General features: G+C 45.3%; 1 protein-coding gene across 2 annotated transcripts in view; it reads right to left on the reverse strand.

Moving 5' to 3' along the window:
• Positions 1 to 5951: 5951 nt before the first annotated feature.
• Positions 5952 to 19732, reverse strand: part of LOC144686234 (uncharacterized) — a 70256-nt gene continuing 56475 nt past the window's right edge. Inside the window, exons 4-6 of one of the 2 annotated variants that reach the window (XM_078551325.1) lie at positions 18674 to 19204; positions 14673 to 14918; positions 5952 to 6241 (exon numbers count right to left, since the gene is read on the reverse strand). In XM_078551325.1, coding sequence (XP_078407451.1) covers positions 14709 to 14918; positions 18674 to 19204 — 741 coding nt within the window. In that variant the 3' untranslated portion in view covers positions 5952 to 6241; positions 14673 to 14708. Of the gene's footprint in view, positions 6242 to 14672; positions 14919 to 17858; positions 17883 to 18673; positions 19205 to 19732 lie in introns of those variants that run through there. The other variant, XM_078551326.1, reaches the window with a different exon arrangement.

The following is a 19732-nucleotide window of genomic DNA, read 5'->3' on the forward strand; positions in this document are numbered from 1 at the left end:
TTGAATTGGGAGGAAGCAGGCAAGGGGCGAGCAAATGTTATTGAATCACAGAATCATTGCAGCACTGAAGAAGGCCATTTGGCCCATTGTATCTGTGCTGGCTCTCCTAAGAAGCAGTTCATGTAATGCCATTCCCCCCACCGTCTCTCTCTACATCCCGACACATACCTCCTTTTCAGATAGTTAGAATATTTAGAAAGATGTATGGCACAGAAGGGAATCACTCTACCCACCATGTCTGCTCTAGCTGAGAAAGAAGCCAGCCAGCTTAACCCCATTTTCCAGCTCCTGGTCCATAGCCCTGCAGGTTACTGCACTCAGGTGCATACCCCCCAGGCACCTTTTACATGAGCTGAAGCTTTCTCCCTCTACTCCCCCTTCAGCCAGTGAGTTCCAGACCCCACTCACCGTTTGACTGAAAAGATTTCCTCATCCCCCCTCCAATCCTTCTACCGAACACTTGAAATTTATGCCCCCTATTCACTGACCTCTCTGCTCAGGGAAACAGGTCCTTCCCATCCACTCTCTCCAGGCCCCTCACAACCTTGTACGCCTCAACCAAATCTCCCCTCAGCCTCCTCTATTCCAAGGAGAACAATCCCAGCCTACTTTTCCTCATCGCTGTAATTTGCCAACCCGGCAACATCCTGGTAAATCTCCTCTGTTCCCTCTTGAATGCAATTACATCCTTTCTGTAACAAGGTGACCAGAACTGCACATGGGACTCAAGTTGTGGCCTAACTAACGTTTTATATAATTCCAGCATAACCTCCCTGCTCTTATATTCTATGCCTCGGCTAATAAACGAAAGGATTCCATATTAACCACCTTCTTAATCACCTTATTTGACCTGATCTGTAGACATTCACTCCAAGGTCCCTCACTTCCTCTACACCTGCCAGTATCCTCCCATTTACCCTGTATTCCTTTCCCTTGCTTGACCTCCCTAAATGCATCACCTCACACTTCTCTGGTTTGAACTCCATTTGCCTTTTGTATCCCCCAGACCAGCCCATTGATATCTTCCCGCAGTCTGCAGCTATTTTAGTGATCTTCCTGATCATGTCCCTTACAGTTAAGTTCAAATCATTAATATACACCACAAAAAGCAGGGAACCTAGGACTGAGCCTTGTGGAACCCCATGAGAAGCAGCCTTCCAGTCACAAAAACACCCGTCAAAAATGACCCTTTGTTTCCTGCCACTGAGCTAATTTTGTATCCAGTTTGCTACATTCCCCTGGATCCTATGGGCTTTTATATTTTTAACCAGTCTGCCATGTGGGACCTTGTCAAAAGCCTTGAAAAAATCCATATAGGCCACATCGACTGTGCAACCCTCATCAATCCTCCTTGTTAGCTTCTCAAAGAAATTCCCTTAAGTTAGTTAGACATCAGCTTCCCTTAACAAATCCATGCTGACTGTCCCTGATCAATCAGGGCCTTTCTAACTGACAGTTTATCCAGAATTGATTCCAATATTTTGCCCACTGCTGAGGTCAGGCTGACTGGCCTGTAATTATTTGATCATTCCCTCGTCCCCTTTTTAGATGAAAATACAATGTTAGCTGTCCTCCAATTCTCCAGCACCTCACCTGTATTCAGTGAGGATTGGAAAATGATGGTCAGACCCTCTGCTATTTCCTCCCTGGCTTCTTTTAACAGCCTGGGATCCATCTCATCTGGCCCTGGTGATATATCCACTTTCAAGGATGCTAATCCCTTTAATACTCCCTTTTTTCCCTATGCTTATCACATCCAGCACTCCACACTTTTGCGGGATTGCCAACTGTGATTGAATGTGGTCCTGGAGGCTTGATCACATGACTTGCTCCCAGACTCCAGCCATTGGTCGGCCGACACATCCACCCTTGTAACGTACTGCATTCCTCTGCCAATTGGAAAGCAAAAAGACTCATTACCCAATGTAACAATGCTTGACTGTCATCCAAGTCACATTTTTAAAATATCCATTTTATACTTTCAAACCTGGTAAAGAGAAATGTTCAAAGATAATGCCAAAAAAAACCCAATCCTTTTAAATGTCCCAATGATTGTTCTCCAGGTTTGCACACAGCCATACCCTGGAGATTGATCGTCAATGCCTGGAGACTCCAGGCCTACCCTGGAGGGTTGGTACCCCTACAGCCCTCCACCTTAACTACAATGCTGAGGCAATGTTAGGGAAGGTCACTAGTTAAAGGAATTGGGGCCTTTAATAAACTGGTATTAAGAAATGAATTAATGTAGTTGAGAACGCTGCCCATCCAGACTTAAGATTGGTGGGCAGCTGAAAATCCCAGGGGGCCTTTGTGTTTTTCAGGGCGGAATGAGATTTCCTGAAGCTCTTATAAAATCAATAAATTAATTTTCCCACATTCACAAACATGTCCCAATTGATGTGATGCTGTCACATGAGGGGACATGTTTAAATCAATTTTTACATCATTTATTAAAATGTTTTATCTCTATTCAATCTCCCCAAGGCAGCCCTGTGCCTCAGGGTGATCTCTGTCTTTCTCATGCGCACTTGCCTGCATGGAAGAGGACAGGCCCCGACTCTCCCTCCTACCCCCCTTCCGCACAGGTAGTGCTGAGCGCTACCGGCCAGGCGTTATGCTGGGTGGGCCTTAATTGGCCCGCCCGTGTAAAATGGCGGCGCACAGCCGATTGCGGGCGGCAATCAGATCTGCGCCCCCTCCCGCCCAGCCTGCCTACGATAGGAAAAATCCAGGCCAATGATTTTAAACAGGTCCTCCCAAGTACAGATTCCCAAGAATTGAAGCAAGAGATGGACCAGAACATCAAACAGGTGACCACCGAAAGTCCGAGTGCATTAATGTCAGTCGGCCCTGACTCCCCCACCATCATTATCCACGAGTCTTACCCTGGCCCTATGAAGGAGTACCCTTACCCAGAGTATACCTTACATTCCAGTCAAGCCACTGTTAAAACAGGGTGTTGTTCCCAAGCGTCTGTGATTCAAAAAAATCCGGTGGTAACTTGTATATTTTTCACACGACTTCCCTATTTTTGTACTACTTTCTCTTTTCTACAATGACTGTGCCTGGTTCTATCCTACCGATACTGTCATGGACAGATGCATCTGCAGCAGGCAGGCTGGTGAGGATGAGGTCAAGTATGTTTTTCCCTCTTGCTGGTTCCCTCACCACCTGCCGCAGACCCAGTCTAGCAGCTATGTCATTTAGGACTCGGCCAGCTCGGTCAGTAGTGGTGCTACCAAGCTACTCTTGGTGATGGACGTTGAAGTCCCCCACCCAGAGTACACTTTGTGCCCTTGCCACCCTCAGTGCTCCCTCTAAGTGAATGCAGAACCAACCTACTCAACCTTTCCTGAAAAGAAAATCCCTCCATCCCCGGGATCAACCTAGTGAATCTTCTCTGGACTGCCTCCAATGCCAGTATATCTTTCCATAGATAAGGGGACCAAAACTGTTCACAGTATTCTAGGTGCGGTCTAACTAGTGCCTTGTATAATTTTAGCTTCCCTATTTTTATATTTATTTCCCTTTGAAATAAAGGCCAAAATTCCATTTGCCTTCCCCATTACCTGTTGAGCTTGTGTGTTAGCTTTTGGGATTCATGCACGGGGACCCCCAGATCCCTCTGTGCTGCAGCTTTCTGCAGTCTTTCTGCATTTAAACCATATTCCGCTCCTCTATTGTTCCTGACAAAATGCATAACCTCAAATTTTCCGTGGTACTTTTTCTCTAGTTATTGTATTTATTTCCTACCCCACCCCAATTTTGCCTCTGGATTATGTAGTAATTTTGGATTGCTATTAGCACATTCTACAGTGAAGACTGGTCCAAAGTATTTATTCAACTCCTTTGCCATTTCCTGGTTCCCTATTATTATCCCCCCGGTTTCATTTTCTAAAGGGCTAATGCTCACTTTGGCCTCTCTCTTCCTTTTTATATATTTAAAGAAGCTCTTACTGTCCGTTTTTATGTTGCTTGCTAATTTACACTCAAAGTGTATTTCCTCCCTCCCTCTTTATTACTTTTCTGGTCATCTTTTGTTGTTTTTTAAAACTTCCCCAATCCTCTGGCTTACCTTGTCACATTGTATGTTTTCACTTTCAATTTGACACTGTCCTTAACTTCCTTGTTTGACCATGGCTGGTTTATCTCCTTCCTAGAATCCTCTTCCTCACTGGGATATATCTTTGGTGTGAATCACAAACTATTTTCTTAAATGTTTGTCATTGTTTATCAATCATCTTTTCTGCTAAACTCCTTTCCCAGTCCACTCCAGCCAACTCTGCCCTCATTCCTTTGTAATTACCCTTATTTAAGTTTAACACAGTTGTTTCTGACCCAAGTATCTCACTCTCAAACTGAATGCTAAATTCTACCATGTTATGGTCACTGTTTCCTAGGGGGTCTTTTACTCTGAGATCATTTATTAGACCTGCCTCATTATACATTACCAGGTCCAAAATACCCTGGTTGGACCCATAACATATTGTTCAAAGAAACTGTCCCGAATACACTCTATGAATTCTTAGTCATGTCTACCTCTGTCAATTTGATTTTCCAAATCTACATGAAGATTAAAGTCACCCACGATTAATGCACTGCCTTTTTTACATTCCCTCATTATCTCCTGATTTATTCTCTGTCTTATAATATAGTTATTGTTAGGGGGCCCATAGACTACTCCCACCAATATCTTCTTCCCCTTGTTATTTCTTACCACCACCCATGTGGATTCTGCACCTTCTGATCCAAGATCCTTTCTTGCTATTGTATTTATTCCATCTTGTGCTAACAAAGCTACCCCACCATCATCATGGAAAGAGCTTCCTTCCATTCGATCTCCCTGAGGCAGCTCTGTGCCTCAGAGCGATTGAAGCGCTCTCTCACGCGCATGCACCAAAGAGCGCTGGCCCCGATTCTCCCTCCTCCCCCCACCCGCACAGGTAACGCTGAGCGCTACCGGCCGCGCCGTATGCTGGGGAGGCCTTCATTGGCCCACCTGTGTAAAATGGCGATGTGCAGCCAATCCCAGGTAACAATCGGCTCCCCACCCGCCCCCGCTCGCGCCCGCTTCCACCCAGCCCGCCCGTCTTAGGACAAATCCTGACCCTGCCTTATTTACAAAGGCAACTGCACGAGTGCCTTCACTTCAAACTCTATCTCTGCACCACTAACTACTGAGGTAGCCCACGCTACACTCCTACTGGGTATTAAAGGTCATGTGATAGTCATCAACAAACATTCTTCTTAAAGGTATATTATACATTAAATAAATCCATAATTACCACAAACTATCCTCTTTACTGAATGCAAAATAAGGCAGCTGAATGATTTGTATCTGTCTTCATCTCACTAAATGGGAAACGCATTCTCCTTTCAGAAAACAAAGGCAGCACCATCGGAGCTCTTGCCTGTGAGGGCCGTGTGATTAAATAGATATGAACAAGAGAATCTCACTGTTCCCAAACCCCAGTTACACTATTACACATCTAGATATTAGATAGGAAAAGTTAACTCTTGATTACAAGATGCACAAACCGACTCTGAGCAGCACCGATGATGCTAATTTTGGAGAATATCTGTAAAAACCTGTAATGGACACATCAGGAGCTCTCACAGGAACAGGAACTCCTCATGTATCAGTTTGTGTTAAACAGACTGCGCCAGTTTCAGTGTTATTAGGAGTTAGTGAAATGTGGCCTGTTTATATTCTTCACCTTGTTTCTCTGCTGATGTGACTTTCTGTGCCTCTGACCTTTCACTGTCAGTACATTTGTTGAATGGATTTATAAGACATCCTGAAGCAAGCGACCCAAGGTGGTTTGTGGAATGCGAGTTGGATCAGTTTAGGGCAAAGCAGTTACAAATCAGATTGCAGAGTTTTACCATCTCAGACATTCAATAAAATATGTGTGAGTTGTTTCTGTGTTGTTGAACTGAAAGAGCCCCAGTTGCCGAAAAATTCAATATTCTGTTTATTATTCAGCTTCACAGCGACATATTGTATGGAATATATCATATGATTTAGTTAATTGACACATTACTGAGCAGTGAGAATATCATGAACACCAGTATAATAAGCTACAGTGTAACCGACTAACATTTAAACAGTAAATTACTTATAATTAAATGTGAAACAATGTTTTAAAGTTATCAGTTTAATCCAGGTGGAATTTCCTTCCTGTTTATCTCCTCCCTCTGTCCTGATGTCTCTGTTCTCTCTTCAGTTTTCTGTTGAAATCTGTAATAAATCAGCAAAATTCACTCAATGAGAATTCCTAATAGTTTCAGCTGAAAATTGGCTCATAATTTTTCAAGGAGGTTCTTGGCGAATATTTTCAGTTAGTGAATGAGGTGAAAAATCTCTTCTCAGTAAAAGAAATGTGAGTTTGTGGTGGACGCGTGTAGAATGGGGCTGATGTTGGGAAGGATGTGTTTCTCCTGGGACAGTTATGGTGACAGCATTGAGTTAATGTTTAATCCTGGGAGTATTGTCTGTTTGCCCTGAGGAGGAGAGGGTTGGGAAGGGGTAATGCAGTCAGAGGTGGGTAGTGAGTGGGGAGCGTGAGGCTGAGGAGGAGGGGGGAGTTGAAAAGGGAGGGAAAGGGGGAAGGGGGAGTGTGAGAGGATGTGGGCGTTGAGTGGGGGGGGATTAAGAGGGAAGGGGACAGGTGAGGGGCAGAGGTAGTGGGATAAGGAGCTGGAAAGGGGTAGAGGTGGAGTAGAGTGGAGGGGAGGAGCAAGAGGGAAAGGGGAAGAGACGAAAGGGAAGGGGCAGTGGGTTTAGGAAGCAAATGGTAGAGAGGAGGAGAGAGAGAGAGAGAAGAGGGTGGAGAGAGGGGGAGAGGGAGGGAATGGGGCAGGGAGAGGAGGTGAAGGGATGGGGGAGGGAGAGGGGGAACGGGTGGGGGAGGGACAGAGGGGGAGGGGGAGGGAGTGGGCAGAGAGGCCTTGGGGGAAGAGGGAGGGGTGGGGGAAGGAGAGGGAGAGAGGGAGTTGGTGGAAGTGAAGGGGGGTAGGGGCGGAGGAGCGGGACTGTGAAGGGAGGGGGGCGGGGAAGGGAGAGAGGGAGAGGGAGGGGGTGGGAGAGGGGAGGTGGGGGAGTGAGCGAGGGATGGAGGACTGGATGGAGGAGGGATAAGGTGGGGAGGGGGAGGGCATGGGGAGGGGCTGGGAAGGTGGTGGAGCAGGGGAATGGAAAGGTGGCGGGGGTGGGGATGGAGAGGGTTTGTTGGTGGGGTAGAGGGTTTATGAATTGGTGGTAGAGAGAAACCAAAAAAGTGGAGAAGCATCATGGAGCGACATCACATAAGAGCAGGTAGGTTGTTTTATTCTTTCACACTGGCAAGGACAGAATTAGTTGCTTGACCCCATTACACTTGAATTAGGAGGCTTGCTCAGCCAGTTCAGAGTCAACCACATTGCTGTAGCTCTGGAGTCACATTGGGCCAGACCAGGTAAGGCAGATTGTCTTCCCTAAAGGAGATTCATGAACCCAATGGGTTTCTACAACAATCGATAATTATGGTCACCATTCCTGAGTCTGTCTTTCAAGTTCAGATTAATTAATTAAATTTCAATTCCACCAGTGCCATGGTCGGATTTGAACCCTTGCCCCCAGACCACGAGCCTGGGCCTCTGGATTATTAGCCCACAAACATTACCACTAAATCACTATGTCCTCATAGGTGGTTGGATTACAGTGTATTCTTTATTGTCTAGAAGCTCAGGCAGTTGCATAAACTCATGCTAGGGAAATATATTGATTATTGTTATGACTCTGGAGAGCCTAGAAGTGGGAGTTTTACAGTGAAACAGCCGGAGGTCAGAGGAAGTGTGAGCATTAGGAGAGTGAGGTCAGGGTCAGTGAAGTGTGGGGTGATGCATTTTGGGAGGACTAACACGGCAAGGGAATACACAATGAATGGTCAAGCCCTAGGAAGTACAGAGGATCAGAGGGACCTTGGTGTACATGTCCTTAGATCCCAGAAGGCAGCAGGACAGGTAGATAAGGTGGTTAAGGAGGCATATAGGATACTTGCCTTTATTAGCCGAGGCATAGAATATAAGAGCAGGGAGGTTATGCTGGAACTGTATAAAACGCTGGTTAGGCCACAGTTGGAGTACTGCATCCAGTTCTGGTTGTCACACTCCAGGAAGGATGTGGTTGCACTAGAGAGAGTGCAGAGGAGATTCACCAGGATGCTGCCTGGGCTGGAGAGTTTCAGCTATGAAGAGAGACTGGATAGTCTACAGTTGTTTTCCTTAGAGCAGAGAAGGCTAAGGGAGGACTTGATAGAGGCGTACAAAATTATGAGGGGCATAGAGAGGGTAGATAGGAAGAAACTTTACCCCTTAGCGGAGGTGTCAATAACCAAGGGGAATAAATTTAAGGTAAGGGGCAGGAGGTTTAGAGGGGATGTGAGGAGGAATTTTTTCACCCAGAGGGTGGTGGAAATCTGGAACTCACTGCCTGAAAGGGTGGTAGAGGCAGAAACCCTCATAACATTGAAGAAGTATTTAGATGAGCACTTGAAATGCCATGGCATACAGGGCTATGGGCCAAGTGCTGGAAAATGGGATTAGAATAGGTAGGGGTTTGATGGCCGGCATGGACATGATGGGCTGAAGGGCCTGTTTCTGTGCTGTCTAACCCTGTGACACGATGACTCTAAGAGAGGAAGGAGAGGCAGAGCACAAGAGAATTAAGATTGATATAAACAATGTATATTAAGGTAAGGATCTGAATAATGTCAGGAACTCGCAAAGTTAACCAAAGTTTTTCAATCTTAAATTGACTTTCAAATTTGAACTCTTATTTCTGATAAATGTAACGAATAGTTGAATAAATACAGGCAATGGCAGGACACCTCAGGGCTGTTCAGTATACACCCGGGTGGGCTTTCCAGGAGACAGTGTGCAGCAAGTGTCATGGGCTGGACTGACCTGAGCTGTGGGTTTTGGACTTCAGCAGCAGTTGGGGTTATCGTGGCTCATCCATGAGGCTGAGAGTTTCATGCATAGCACATTACCTGACGCATTCACCTCCACAAGTAAAGCGTGCGCAGAGAGGGAACAAATGGCCACCAGGCAGTCGAGGGCCAGGCAGGTAGAGCAGGAGTCCCCTGAGTGCAGCCCACTCTCCAGCCAGTACTCAGCTCCGAATGCTGGTGACAGTGATGGTTCATCTGGGGAGCGCAGCCAGAGCCAAGTCCACGGCACCACGGGTAGCTCAGCTGTGCAGGGATGCACAAGGAAGATTGAAGAAGCAACAGTGATAGGGGATAGACAGTTAGAGGAACACACAGGCATTTCTACATTCACTGGCATGAACCCAGGATGGCGCGTTGCCTCCCTGCTGTAGGGTCAGGAAATGCCACTGAACAGCTACAGAGCAGCCTGAGTGGGGGGGAGAGAACAGCCACAGGTCATGGTCCATAAGGGTATCAATGACATTATTAGAAAGAAGGATGTGGTCCTGCAGGAACACTTTAGGGGGCTGGGTCAGAAATTAGCAAGCAGAACCTCAAAAAAGTCATCTGTGGATCACTAACAGTAGCACCCACTAGCGACTATAGAAATGGGAGGATAGCGCAGACATATGAGTGGCTGGAGAGATGGTGCAGGAGGGAGGCGTTTGGATACCTGAGACAGTTCGAGAGCTCTGAGGGTGATTGGACCTGTAACAGGCCAGACAGGTTGCACCTGAACCAAGCTTGGGCCAGTACCCTTTGTGGGGTGATTGATGAGCACTTTTGGAAAGGTTTAAATTACCTTGGGAGGGTGTCTGGCCAGGAACCGGGAAGCAGCACTGGGAGGGGGGAATAAAGTGCACAGGGGATTTGGCGAAGTTGATAACATGGGGGTAAGAAATGGCAAAGCATTAGATGAGGTCAGACTGTGAAGCAATGTAATAAAGTCAGATTCCATATACAGTGCATGCATGTAAACGTATGAAATGTCACAGATAAGGTCAGTGATCAAATAGACACATAGGGCGGGAGTTTGATTTGGGCAGGCACAGTGGACAGGCCTGGGAGGGGCCAGAGCACAGGCCGCCGCCCGCGATCATTTACCGGCCAGTCAGTGTGAAGCGCGGGCACTATGATCAGTGCTGCCTGGGAGGAGGGCGAGCGCTGAAGTCAGCGCAGGCATGGGGGGAGCACGCACAGAAAGATCCCTGAAGGCAGAGAGCTGCCCCAGGGAGCTGAACAGTTCACAAGTATCAAATAAAGATTTTTAAATCCAGAAAAAAATGTCCGCGCAGCTCAAGCAGTCAGCTGAGCATAGACACTATAAACATTCTGTGCATAGGGTTTTATTTATTTTAATCTAATAACAGAAACCTCACCCTGCCCTTGGGTGAGGTTTCCTGAAAAAGCCAAAGACCTCCTGTCCGATTCACCCACTCGCCAACTGTAACCTTGGACGGGCAGTGAAAAATCCCAGTTACCTGCCCCGTTGATGGGCCTAATTGTCGGCGGGCGCTCCACCGACTCTCACACGCGCCTACCGACCAGGACAGCGCACGAGCTATTTCACGCTCGAGCGTGTCAGTGCGCGCCTGAACGCCAAGTGTCTGCCCCATGGAAATAAAATGTGGTGCTGACAAAGACTGGATTCAAAAAAAAGGGCTGGACTTGGTCCTAAATATTCCTGGGTATATGGTGTTCAGGAAAGAGAGAAAAGGACAAAAGAATTAGGTGGGGCAGTATTGTTTATCCAGCCACTCGTCCCTTATTTGGACACATCTTTTGCATCGTTCCTATATCCATTACCACCTCCTTTGTCCTTTGCAGCATGAAAGCATTTGTTATTTAATCTCCACCCTTGCCCTCCGTCCTGTCACAGCACATACCTCCCCTTTTCGTTAAAGAAGAGGCAAAAACGTACTTGACCTCATCCTCACCAAGCTAACTGTCATAGATGCATCTGTCCATGACAGTATCGGTAGGATTGAGAATTACACAGTCCTTGTAGGGATGAAGTCCCATCTTCACATTGAGGGTACCCTCCATCGTGTTGTGTGGTGCTACCACCGTGCTAAATGGAATACATTTCGAAAAGGTCTAGCAACTCAAAACAAGACATCCATTAGGCACTGTGGGCCATCAGCAGCAGCAGAATTGCACTCGAACACAATCTGTAACCTCATAGCCCGGCATATCTACCATTACCATCAAGCCAGGGGATCAACCCTGGTTCATTGAAGAGTGCAGGAGGGCATGCCAGGAGCAGCACCAGGCATACCGAAAAATGAGGTGTCAACCTGGTGAAGCTACAACACAGGGCTACCTGCATGCCAGGCAACATAACCAGCAAGTGATAGACAGAACTAAGTGATTCTACAACAAACGGATCAGAGCTAAGCTCTTCAGTCTTGCCACAAGCATTCACTCTCTCCACCACCGATGCACAGTAGCAGCAGTGTGTGTACCATCTACAAGATGCACTGCAAAAATTCACCAAGACTCCTTCGACAGCAACTTCCAAACCCACAACCGCTACCACCCAGAAGGACAAGGGCAGCAGATAGATGGGAACACCACTGCCTGGAAGTTCCCCTCCAAGTCACTCACCATCCTGACTTGGAAATATATCGCCGTTCCTTCACTGTCGCTGGGTCAAAATCCTGGAACTCCCTCCCTAACAGCACTGTGGGTGTACCTACACCACATGGACTGCAGCGGCTCAAGAAGGCAGCTCACCACCACCTTCTCAAGGGTGATTAGGGATGGGCAATAAATGCTGGCCCAGCCCGCGAAGCCCACATCCTGTGAATGAATGAATTTTTAAATATCCAGTTGGGAATGGTGGCGGACAATTAAACAACTAACAGGAGAAAGGGTCTCCACAAATATCCCCATCCTCAATGATGGTGGAGCCCAGGAGGTCAATGCAAAAGCCAAGGCTGGCGCTTTTGCAACAATCTTCAGCCAGAAATATTGAGTGGATAATGCATCTCGGCCTCCTCCGGAGTAGAGGATACAATAACATAGTGATGATGTTCCTAGACTTTAACCCATACGGCTGGACTAAAGGTCCAGAGGTAGGAGTTCAAAATCCATCACAGCATGTTGGGCAGAGCCAAGCAGGGAAGGCAGCTCAGTGACACTAGGTGAATTGATCCTCCTGAGAGCCAGCACAGACAGGACAGGCCAAATAGTCTCCTTCTGTGCTGGAAGCATTCTATGATCCATCTCGGCCTCCTCCGGAGGTCCCCAGCATCACAGGGGTCAGTCTTCAGCCAATTCGATTCACTCCACGTGGTATCAACAAATGGCTGAAGGCACTGGATACTGCAAAGGCAATGGGCCCTGACAATATCCCAGCAATAGTACTGAAGACTTGTGCTCCAGAACTTGCCGCGCCCCTAGCCAAGCTGTTCTAGTACAGCCACAACACTGGCATCTACCCGGCTATGTGGAAAATTGCCCAGGTATGTCCTGTACATAAAAAGCTGGACAAATCCAACCCGGCCAATTACTGTCCCATCAGTCTACTCTCCATCAACAGTAAAGTGATGGAAGGGGTCATCAACAGTGCTATCAAGCGGCACTTGCTTAGCAATAACCTGCTCACTGACACCTAGTTTGGGTTCTGCCAGGGCCACTCAGCTCCTGACCTCATTACAGCCTTGGTACAAACATGGACAAAAGAGCTGAACTCTTGAGGCGAGGTGAGAGTGACTGCCCTTGACATCAAGGCAGCATTTGACCGAGTGTGGCATCAAGGAGCCCTAGTAAAACTGGAGTCAATGGGAATCAGGGGGGAAACTCTCCGCTGGTTGGAGTCATACCTAGCACAAAGGGAGATGGTTATGGTTGTTGGAGGTCAGTCATCTCAGCTCCAGGACATCACTGCAGGAGTTCCTCAGGGTAGTGTCCTCAGCCCAACCATCTTCAGCTGCTTCATCAATGTCCTTCCCTCTGTAATAAGGTCAGGAATAGTGATGTTCTCTAATGATTTCACAATGTTTAGTACCATTCACAACTCCTCTGACAATGAAGCATTCCATGCCTGTGTGTAGCAAGACTGGGCTGATAAGTGGCAAGTAACATATACAGCTCAAATCTTTATTTCGTATTTGTTCATGGGACATCTCTGGCTAGGCCAGCATTTATTGTCCATCCCTAATTGCCCTTGTTCAGAGGCCATTTAAGAGTCAACCACATTGCTGTGGGTCTGCAGTAGGCCAGGTAAGGACAGCAGATTTCCTTCCCTAAACGGCATGAGTGAATCAGATGGGTTTTTATGACAACCAGCAATGATTTTGTTGTCATCGTCAGGCTTTTAATTCTGGATTTTTATTGAATTCAAATTTCACCATCTGCCGTAGCAGGATTCAAACTCAGGTCCCAGAGGATTACCCTGGGTCTCTGGAATACTCGTCCAGTGACAATTACCACCACATCATCACCCACGCCCCCCTATGCCATTTCCAATAAGACAGAATCCAACCATCTCCCTTAACATTCAACAACTTTACCACCATCCCCCACTATCAACATCCTGTGGGTTACCATTGACCAGAAACTGAACTGGACTAGCCATATAAACACTGTGGCTACAAGAGCAGCTCAGAGGCTTGGAATCCTGCAGCGAGTAACTCACTTCCTGTCTCCCCAAAGCATCATCCAGAAGGCACAAGTCAGGAATGTGATGGAATACCCTCCACTTGCCTGGATGAATGCAGCTCCCACAACACTCAGGAAGCTCAACACCGTCCAGGACAAAGCAGCCCCGCTTGATTGGCACCCCATCCACCATCTTAAACATTCACTCACTTCACCTCCTATGCACAGTAGCAGCAGTGTGTATAGTCTACAAAATGTACTGCACCAACTCACCAAGGCTCCTTCTACAGCACCTTCCAAACCCATGACCACTACCATCTAGAAGGAAAAGGGCAGCAGATAGATGGGAACACCACCACCTGGAAATTCCCCTCCAAGCCTCTCACCATCCTGACTTGGAAATATACTGTAATTCTTTCAGTTGTTGCTAGGTAAAAATCCTGATATTACCTCCCAAACAGCACAGGGACTGCAGTGATTCAAGAAGGCAGCTCACAACCACCTTCTAAAGGGCAATTAGGGATGGGCATTTACTTCTAGCTTTGCTTGTGATGCCCACATCCTGTGAATGAATGATAAAAAGGGAAGGCCAGTCAGAGGAAGTCATGATTAAGTCGTATTGTTCTCTGGATAGACCACACTTGGAATATTGTGTCCAGTTCTAGTCACTGGGGCAAAAGGGAGACATTCAAATCTTGGAGGCAGTTCAGAAAGAGTGACTGATCCCAAGTGTTAGAGAGGTGGGTTACGAAGAAAGACTTTGGGTATTTCTGCTTTGATAAGTGGCATCTGGGAGGTGACCATATAGAAATATACAAGATCAGAATCATACAGAAAAATCAACCCCATCTTAATACTGTAAACTAAACCACTGCAACAGACCATGTCAACATTTAAAGATAGGTAATGAGGTTAAATAGGAGGCTGAATGAAAGGGAGGTGGAAGGATACAGAAACTGGGCAGGCACACGGGATTAGGATACAGTTCACATGGGGATAAATACCAACACAGGCCAATTGTAATTTTCAGTGATCCAGTGACTCCTGAGATGAAATAAAAATAAAAAGTAACAAATAATTTCTGGTGATACTTACAAAGTTTGTATTTCACTCTCTCCAGTTCCTTTTGCCTTATGGATTGGTTCTTCCTACAGGTTGATAGCCATTTACTCGTCCATGGTTGTACCTGTTGTATCTGTTGTATCTGTTGTCATTCCACTGATGCCTGTTACGCCTTCCCCTACCCCAGCGACACCTCCACCAAAGCCTCCACCAACTCCTTCTTCTTCTTGAACCATATTTCTTCCTGCAACACCAATAGTCTCCTCCTCTGTAGTGTATCTAAAATAAAGAGTGTCATTTAAGCATGTAATCTTCCAAAGCTCCCTAGACTCTGGAAATGTCCCAGTGGATCAGAAAGCTGCGAATGTAACACCTCTGTTCAATAAAGGAGGAGACGGAAAGCAGGAAACTATAGGTCAGTTAGTCGAACATCTGTCATTGGAAAACGCTAGAATCCATTATTAAGGAGGTCGTGGCAGGACATTTAGAAAATCAGTACAATCAGGCAGAGTCTACATGGCTGCGTGAATGGGAAATAGAGTTTGACAAATTTATTAGAGTTCATTGAGGATGTAAAAAGCAGGGTGGGTAAAGAGGAAACAGTAGATGTCGTGTATTAGGATTTCCAAAAGGCATTCCATAAAGTGTCACAGCTTATGCTGTCAGGGGTGATATAGTAGCATGGATGGAGGATTGGCTAACAAACAGGAAGCAGAGATTCAGGGTAAATGGGCCATTTTTGGGTTGACAAACTGGAACTAGTGGAGTGCCACCGAATTCAGTGCTGGGGCCTGAACTATTTACAATTTGTATCAATATCGTGGATGAAAGAACTGAGTGTGTTGTAGCAAAAGTTGCAGATGATACGAGGATGGGTAGGAAAGCAAGTTTTAAAGAGAATACGCAGGCCAGAATCTCCCGTTCAGCGTGCAGGCGTGGGCCTGCACACCGATGCATAAAATGACGCACGGTGACATGAGGCATGCGCCCCGATGTCACCGCGCATCATTCCGGTCTTCAGTTCGGCGGGCGGACACCGGAATCGGCTGCACACCCGCCAAACTGCCAAAGGCCTGTTAAGGCCATTAATTACCTCATTAAACTGATTGTCAGGGCTGCCCGTCCAAGGTTAAGGTTAGTGGCAGGCGGAGAGCCCAGGCGGCCTTCGCATTTATCACCAAACCTCATCCACGGGCGGGATGAGGCTTCATGAAGTGTTTGCTAATCAAATCAAATGTCTTGTCCCATTTTGAAATTTCAAAAACATGTCCCAGATCATGTGACACTGTCAGATGAGGGGACATGCCTGAGGAATTTTTCTTTTTTGCAATGTTTTATTGTTAAATTAATCTCCCTGAGGAAGCTCCGTGCCTCAGGGTGGTTTCTGTGCTCTTTCACGCACATGCACGGCAGACCACAGGCCCTGACTCTCCCTCCTCCCCCCCAACCACACAGGGAGCGCTCAGCGCTTCTGGGTGCCTGTCACATCAGGAGGCGCCTTAAAATAGCGGCACACAGCCGATCGCGCTGCTGCCTGCTCCCGCTCAGCCCCCCTGATAGGGAGAAAATTCATATTTACACTGAAAATCTGTTGTATTTATACAGATAATCAGCCCTATTTACACTGAAAATCAGTCAAATTTACACTGAAATTCAGTGGCATATACACTGAAAATTGGCTTTATTTACACTGAAACTCAGTCAAATTTATACTGAAAATCAGTCGCATATACACTGAAAATTGGCTTTATTTACACTGAAAATCAGTCGAATTTACACTGAAAATTGGCTTTATTTACACTGAAAATCAGTCGAATTTACACTGAAAATCAGTCGCATATACACTGAAAATCAGTCGCATATACACTGAAAATCAGTCGCATATACACTGAAAATTGGCTTTATTTACACTGAAAATCAGTCGCATATACACTGAAAATCAGTCGCATATACACTGAAAATTGGCTTTATTTACACTGAAAATCAGTCATATTTACACCGAAAATTAGTCGAATTTATACTGAAATTCAGCCGCATATACGCTGAAAATTGGCTGTATTTACATTGAAAATCAGTCATATTTACACTGAAAATCAGTCAAATTTACACTGAAATTCAGTCTCATATACACTGAAAATCAGTCATATTTACACTGAAAATCAGTCGAATTTACACTGAAATTCAGTCGCATATACACTGAAAATTGGCTGTATTTACACTGAAAATCAGTCATATTTACACTGAAATTCAGTCGCATATACACTGAAAATTAGTCAAATTTACACTGAAATTCAGTCGCATATATGCTTAAGATTGCCTGTATTTACACTGAAAATCAGTCATATTTACACTGAAAATCAGTCAAATTTACACTGAAATTCAGTCGCATATACACTGAAAATTGGCTGTATTTACACTGAAAATCAGTCATATTTACACTGAAAATCAGTCGAATTTACACTGAAATTCAGTCGCATATACACTGAAAATTGGCTGTCTTTACACTGAAAATCAGTCATATTTACACTGAAAATCAGTCAAATTTACACTGAAATTCAGTCTCATATACACTGAAAATCAGTCATATTTACACTGAAAATCAGTCGAATTTACACTGAAATTCAGTCGCATATACACTGAAAATTGGCTGTATTTACACTGAAAATCAGTCATATTTACACTGAAATTCAGTCGCATATACACTGAAAATTAGTCAAATTTACACTGAAATTCAGTCGCATATACACTGAAAATTGGCTGTATTTACACTGAAAATCAGTCATATTTACACTGAAAATCAGTCAAATTTACACTGAAATTCAGTCGCATATATGCTTAAGATTGCCTGTATTTACACTGAAAATCAGTCATATTTACACTGAAAATCAGTCAAATTTACACTGAAATTCAGTCGCATATACACTGAAAATTGGCTGTATTTACACTGAAAATCAGTCATATTTACACTGAAAATCAGTCGAATTTACACTGAAATTCAGTCGCATATACACTGAAAATTGGCTGTCTTTACACTGAAAATCAGTCATATTTACACTGAAAATCAGTTGAATTTACACTGAAAATTGGCTGTATTTACACTACTATTTCCACACAGGCTTTCCAGACATTGTGGGCCATCACAAAAACAGAAACAGAAATACCTGGAAAAACTCAGCAGGTCTGGCAGCATCGGCGGAGAAGAGCACAGTTGACGTTTCGAGTCCTCATGACCCTTCAACAGAACTAAGTAAAAATAGGAAAGGTGTGAAATATAAGCTGGTTTAAGGGGGTGGTGGGACAGGTAGAGCTGGATAGAGGGCCAGTGATAGGTGGAGATAACCAAAAGATGTCACAGACAAAAGAACAAAGAGGTGTTGAAGGTGGTGATATTATCTAAAGGAATGTGCTAATTAAGAGTAGAAGACAGGACAGATAAAGTACAGATAGCTCTAGTGGGGGTGGGGGAATACTAAAAGGTAGAAATAAACAATGGGTGGAAATACATTTAAAAATATTGGAAATAGGTGGGAAAAGAAAAATCTATATAAATTGGAAAAAACAAAAAGGAGGGGGAAGAAACGGGTGGGGGGTGGGGATGGAGGAGAGAGTTCAAGATCTAAAGTTGTTGAACTCAATATTCAGTCCGGAAGGCTGTAAAGTGCCTAGTCGGAAGATGAGGTGCTGTTCCTCCAGTTTGCGTTGAGCTTCACTGGAACATTGCAGCAGGCCAAGGATGGACATGTGGGCATGAGAGCAGGGTGGAGTGTGGAAATGGCAAGCGACAGGGAGGTCTGGGTCATGCTTGAGGACAGACCGAAGGTATTCTGCAAAACGGTCACCCAGTCTGCGTTTGGTCTCTCCAATGTAGAGGAAACTGCATTGGGAGCGAATGCAGTAGACTAAATTGAGGGAAGTGCAAGTGAAATGCTGCTTCACTTGAAAGGAGTGTTTGGGCCCTTGGATGGAGCGATAGGGGGGACAGCAGAACTGTCACTTCCTTCAAAGTAAATTACAAAAGAAAATCTGTCATTTACCTTTCTACTGCATTGATCCAAAGATTCGCTGCTTCCCGATGATGATTCACTGCTTCCCGATGATGATTCACTGCTTCCCGATGATGATTCACTGCTTCCCGATGATGATTCACTGCTTTCCGATGATGATTCACTGCTTTCTGATGATGATGATGGTGGTGATTTGGTTGTTGTTGTTGTTGTTGTTGTTGGAGTTTTTGTTGTTGTTGTTGGAGTTGTTGTAGTTGTTGTTGGGGTTGTTTTTGGAGTTGTTGTTGTTGGAGTTGTTGTTGTTGGAGTTGTTGTTGCTGGAGTTGTTGTTGTTGGGGTTGTCGATGGGGTTGTTGCTGGAGTTGTTGTTGATGATGGAGTAGTTGTTGGAGTTGTTGTTGTTGTTGGAGTTGTTGTTGGAGTTGTTGTTGTTGTTGAACTCGGCATTGTTGTTGGAATCGGTGTTGAGGTTGTGAAGGTTGTGTTTGTGCATTGCAATATGACACTGATGACACCCACAGCGCGATTAACTGTGACGAGGCTGATGCAAGTAGCTGTTTTCTACAGATATACAAGGTGAGATTATAATTCAGTAACACTGCTCCAAATCACAGTGAATTTTGTAATAGTGAGTGAGCATCAGCAGTGGAATATTGAACTAATGGTAACACGCCTGAGTGCCGGGAGAATGTAAACATCAAGGGGTTTTATTAATACAGGATATTGTTTACTCATCAGGGTAAATGTTGCATTCCATATTAATGTGATATTGTGATCGTTTTACACTGAGGGAGGGCTTCCAAGCTGTGGGAGACTGAATCAGTGTTATTCCTTTTAGTTCCTTCAACTTCACTGTCAGCTGCAGGAATTTTCATTGGGAGCGATGGCAGGACTGCCCAGAGACAGATTGTAGACTCTGTCGCCTGGCATTTTCCCATTGTGAACAACACTGGGCATCAGGAATGCTGTTACATCCTGATATCCAGCATTGTTAAAACAGTGGAAGGGAGAGTGTAAAAAATTAAAGAGCTGTCTCCTTAATGGAAATGATCACTGAACTGATCTGACTGGATCAGAAAAGTGAGATCA

The sequence above is a fragment of the Cetorhinus maximus genome, chromosome 11, assembly GCF_964194155.1.
Source record: "Cetorhinus maximus chromosome 11, sCetMax3.hap1.1, whole genome shotgun sequence".
Classification (NCBI taxonomy): domain Eukaryota; kingdom Metazoa; phylum Chordata; class Chondrichthyes; order Lamniformes; family Cetorhinidae; genus Cetorhinus; species Cetorhinus maximus.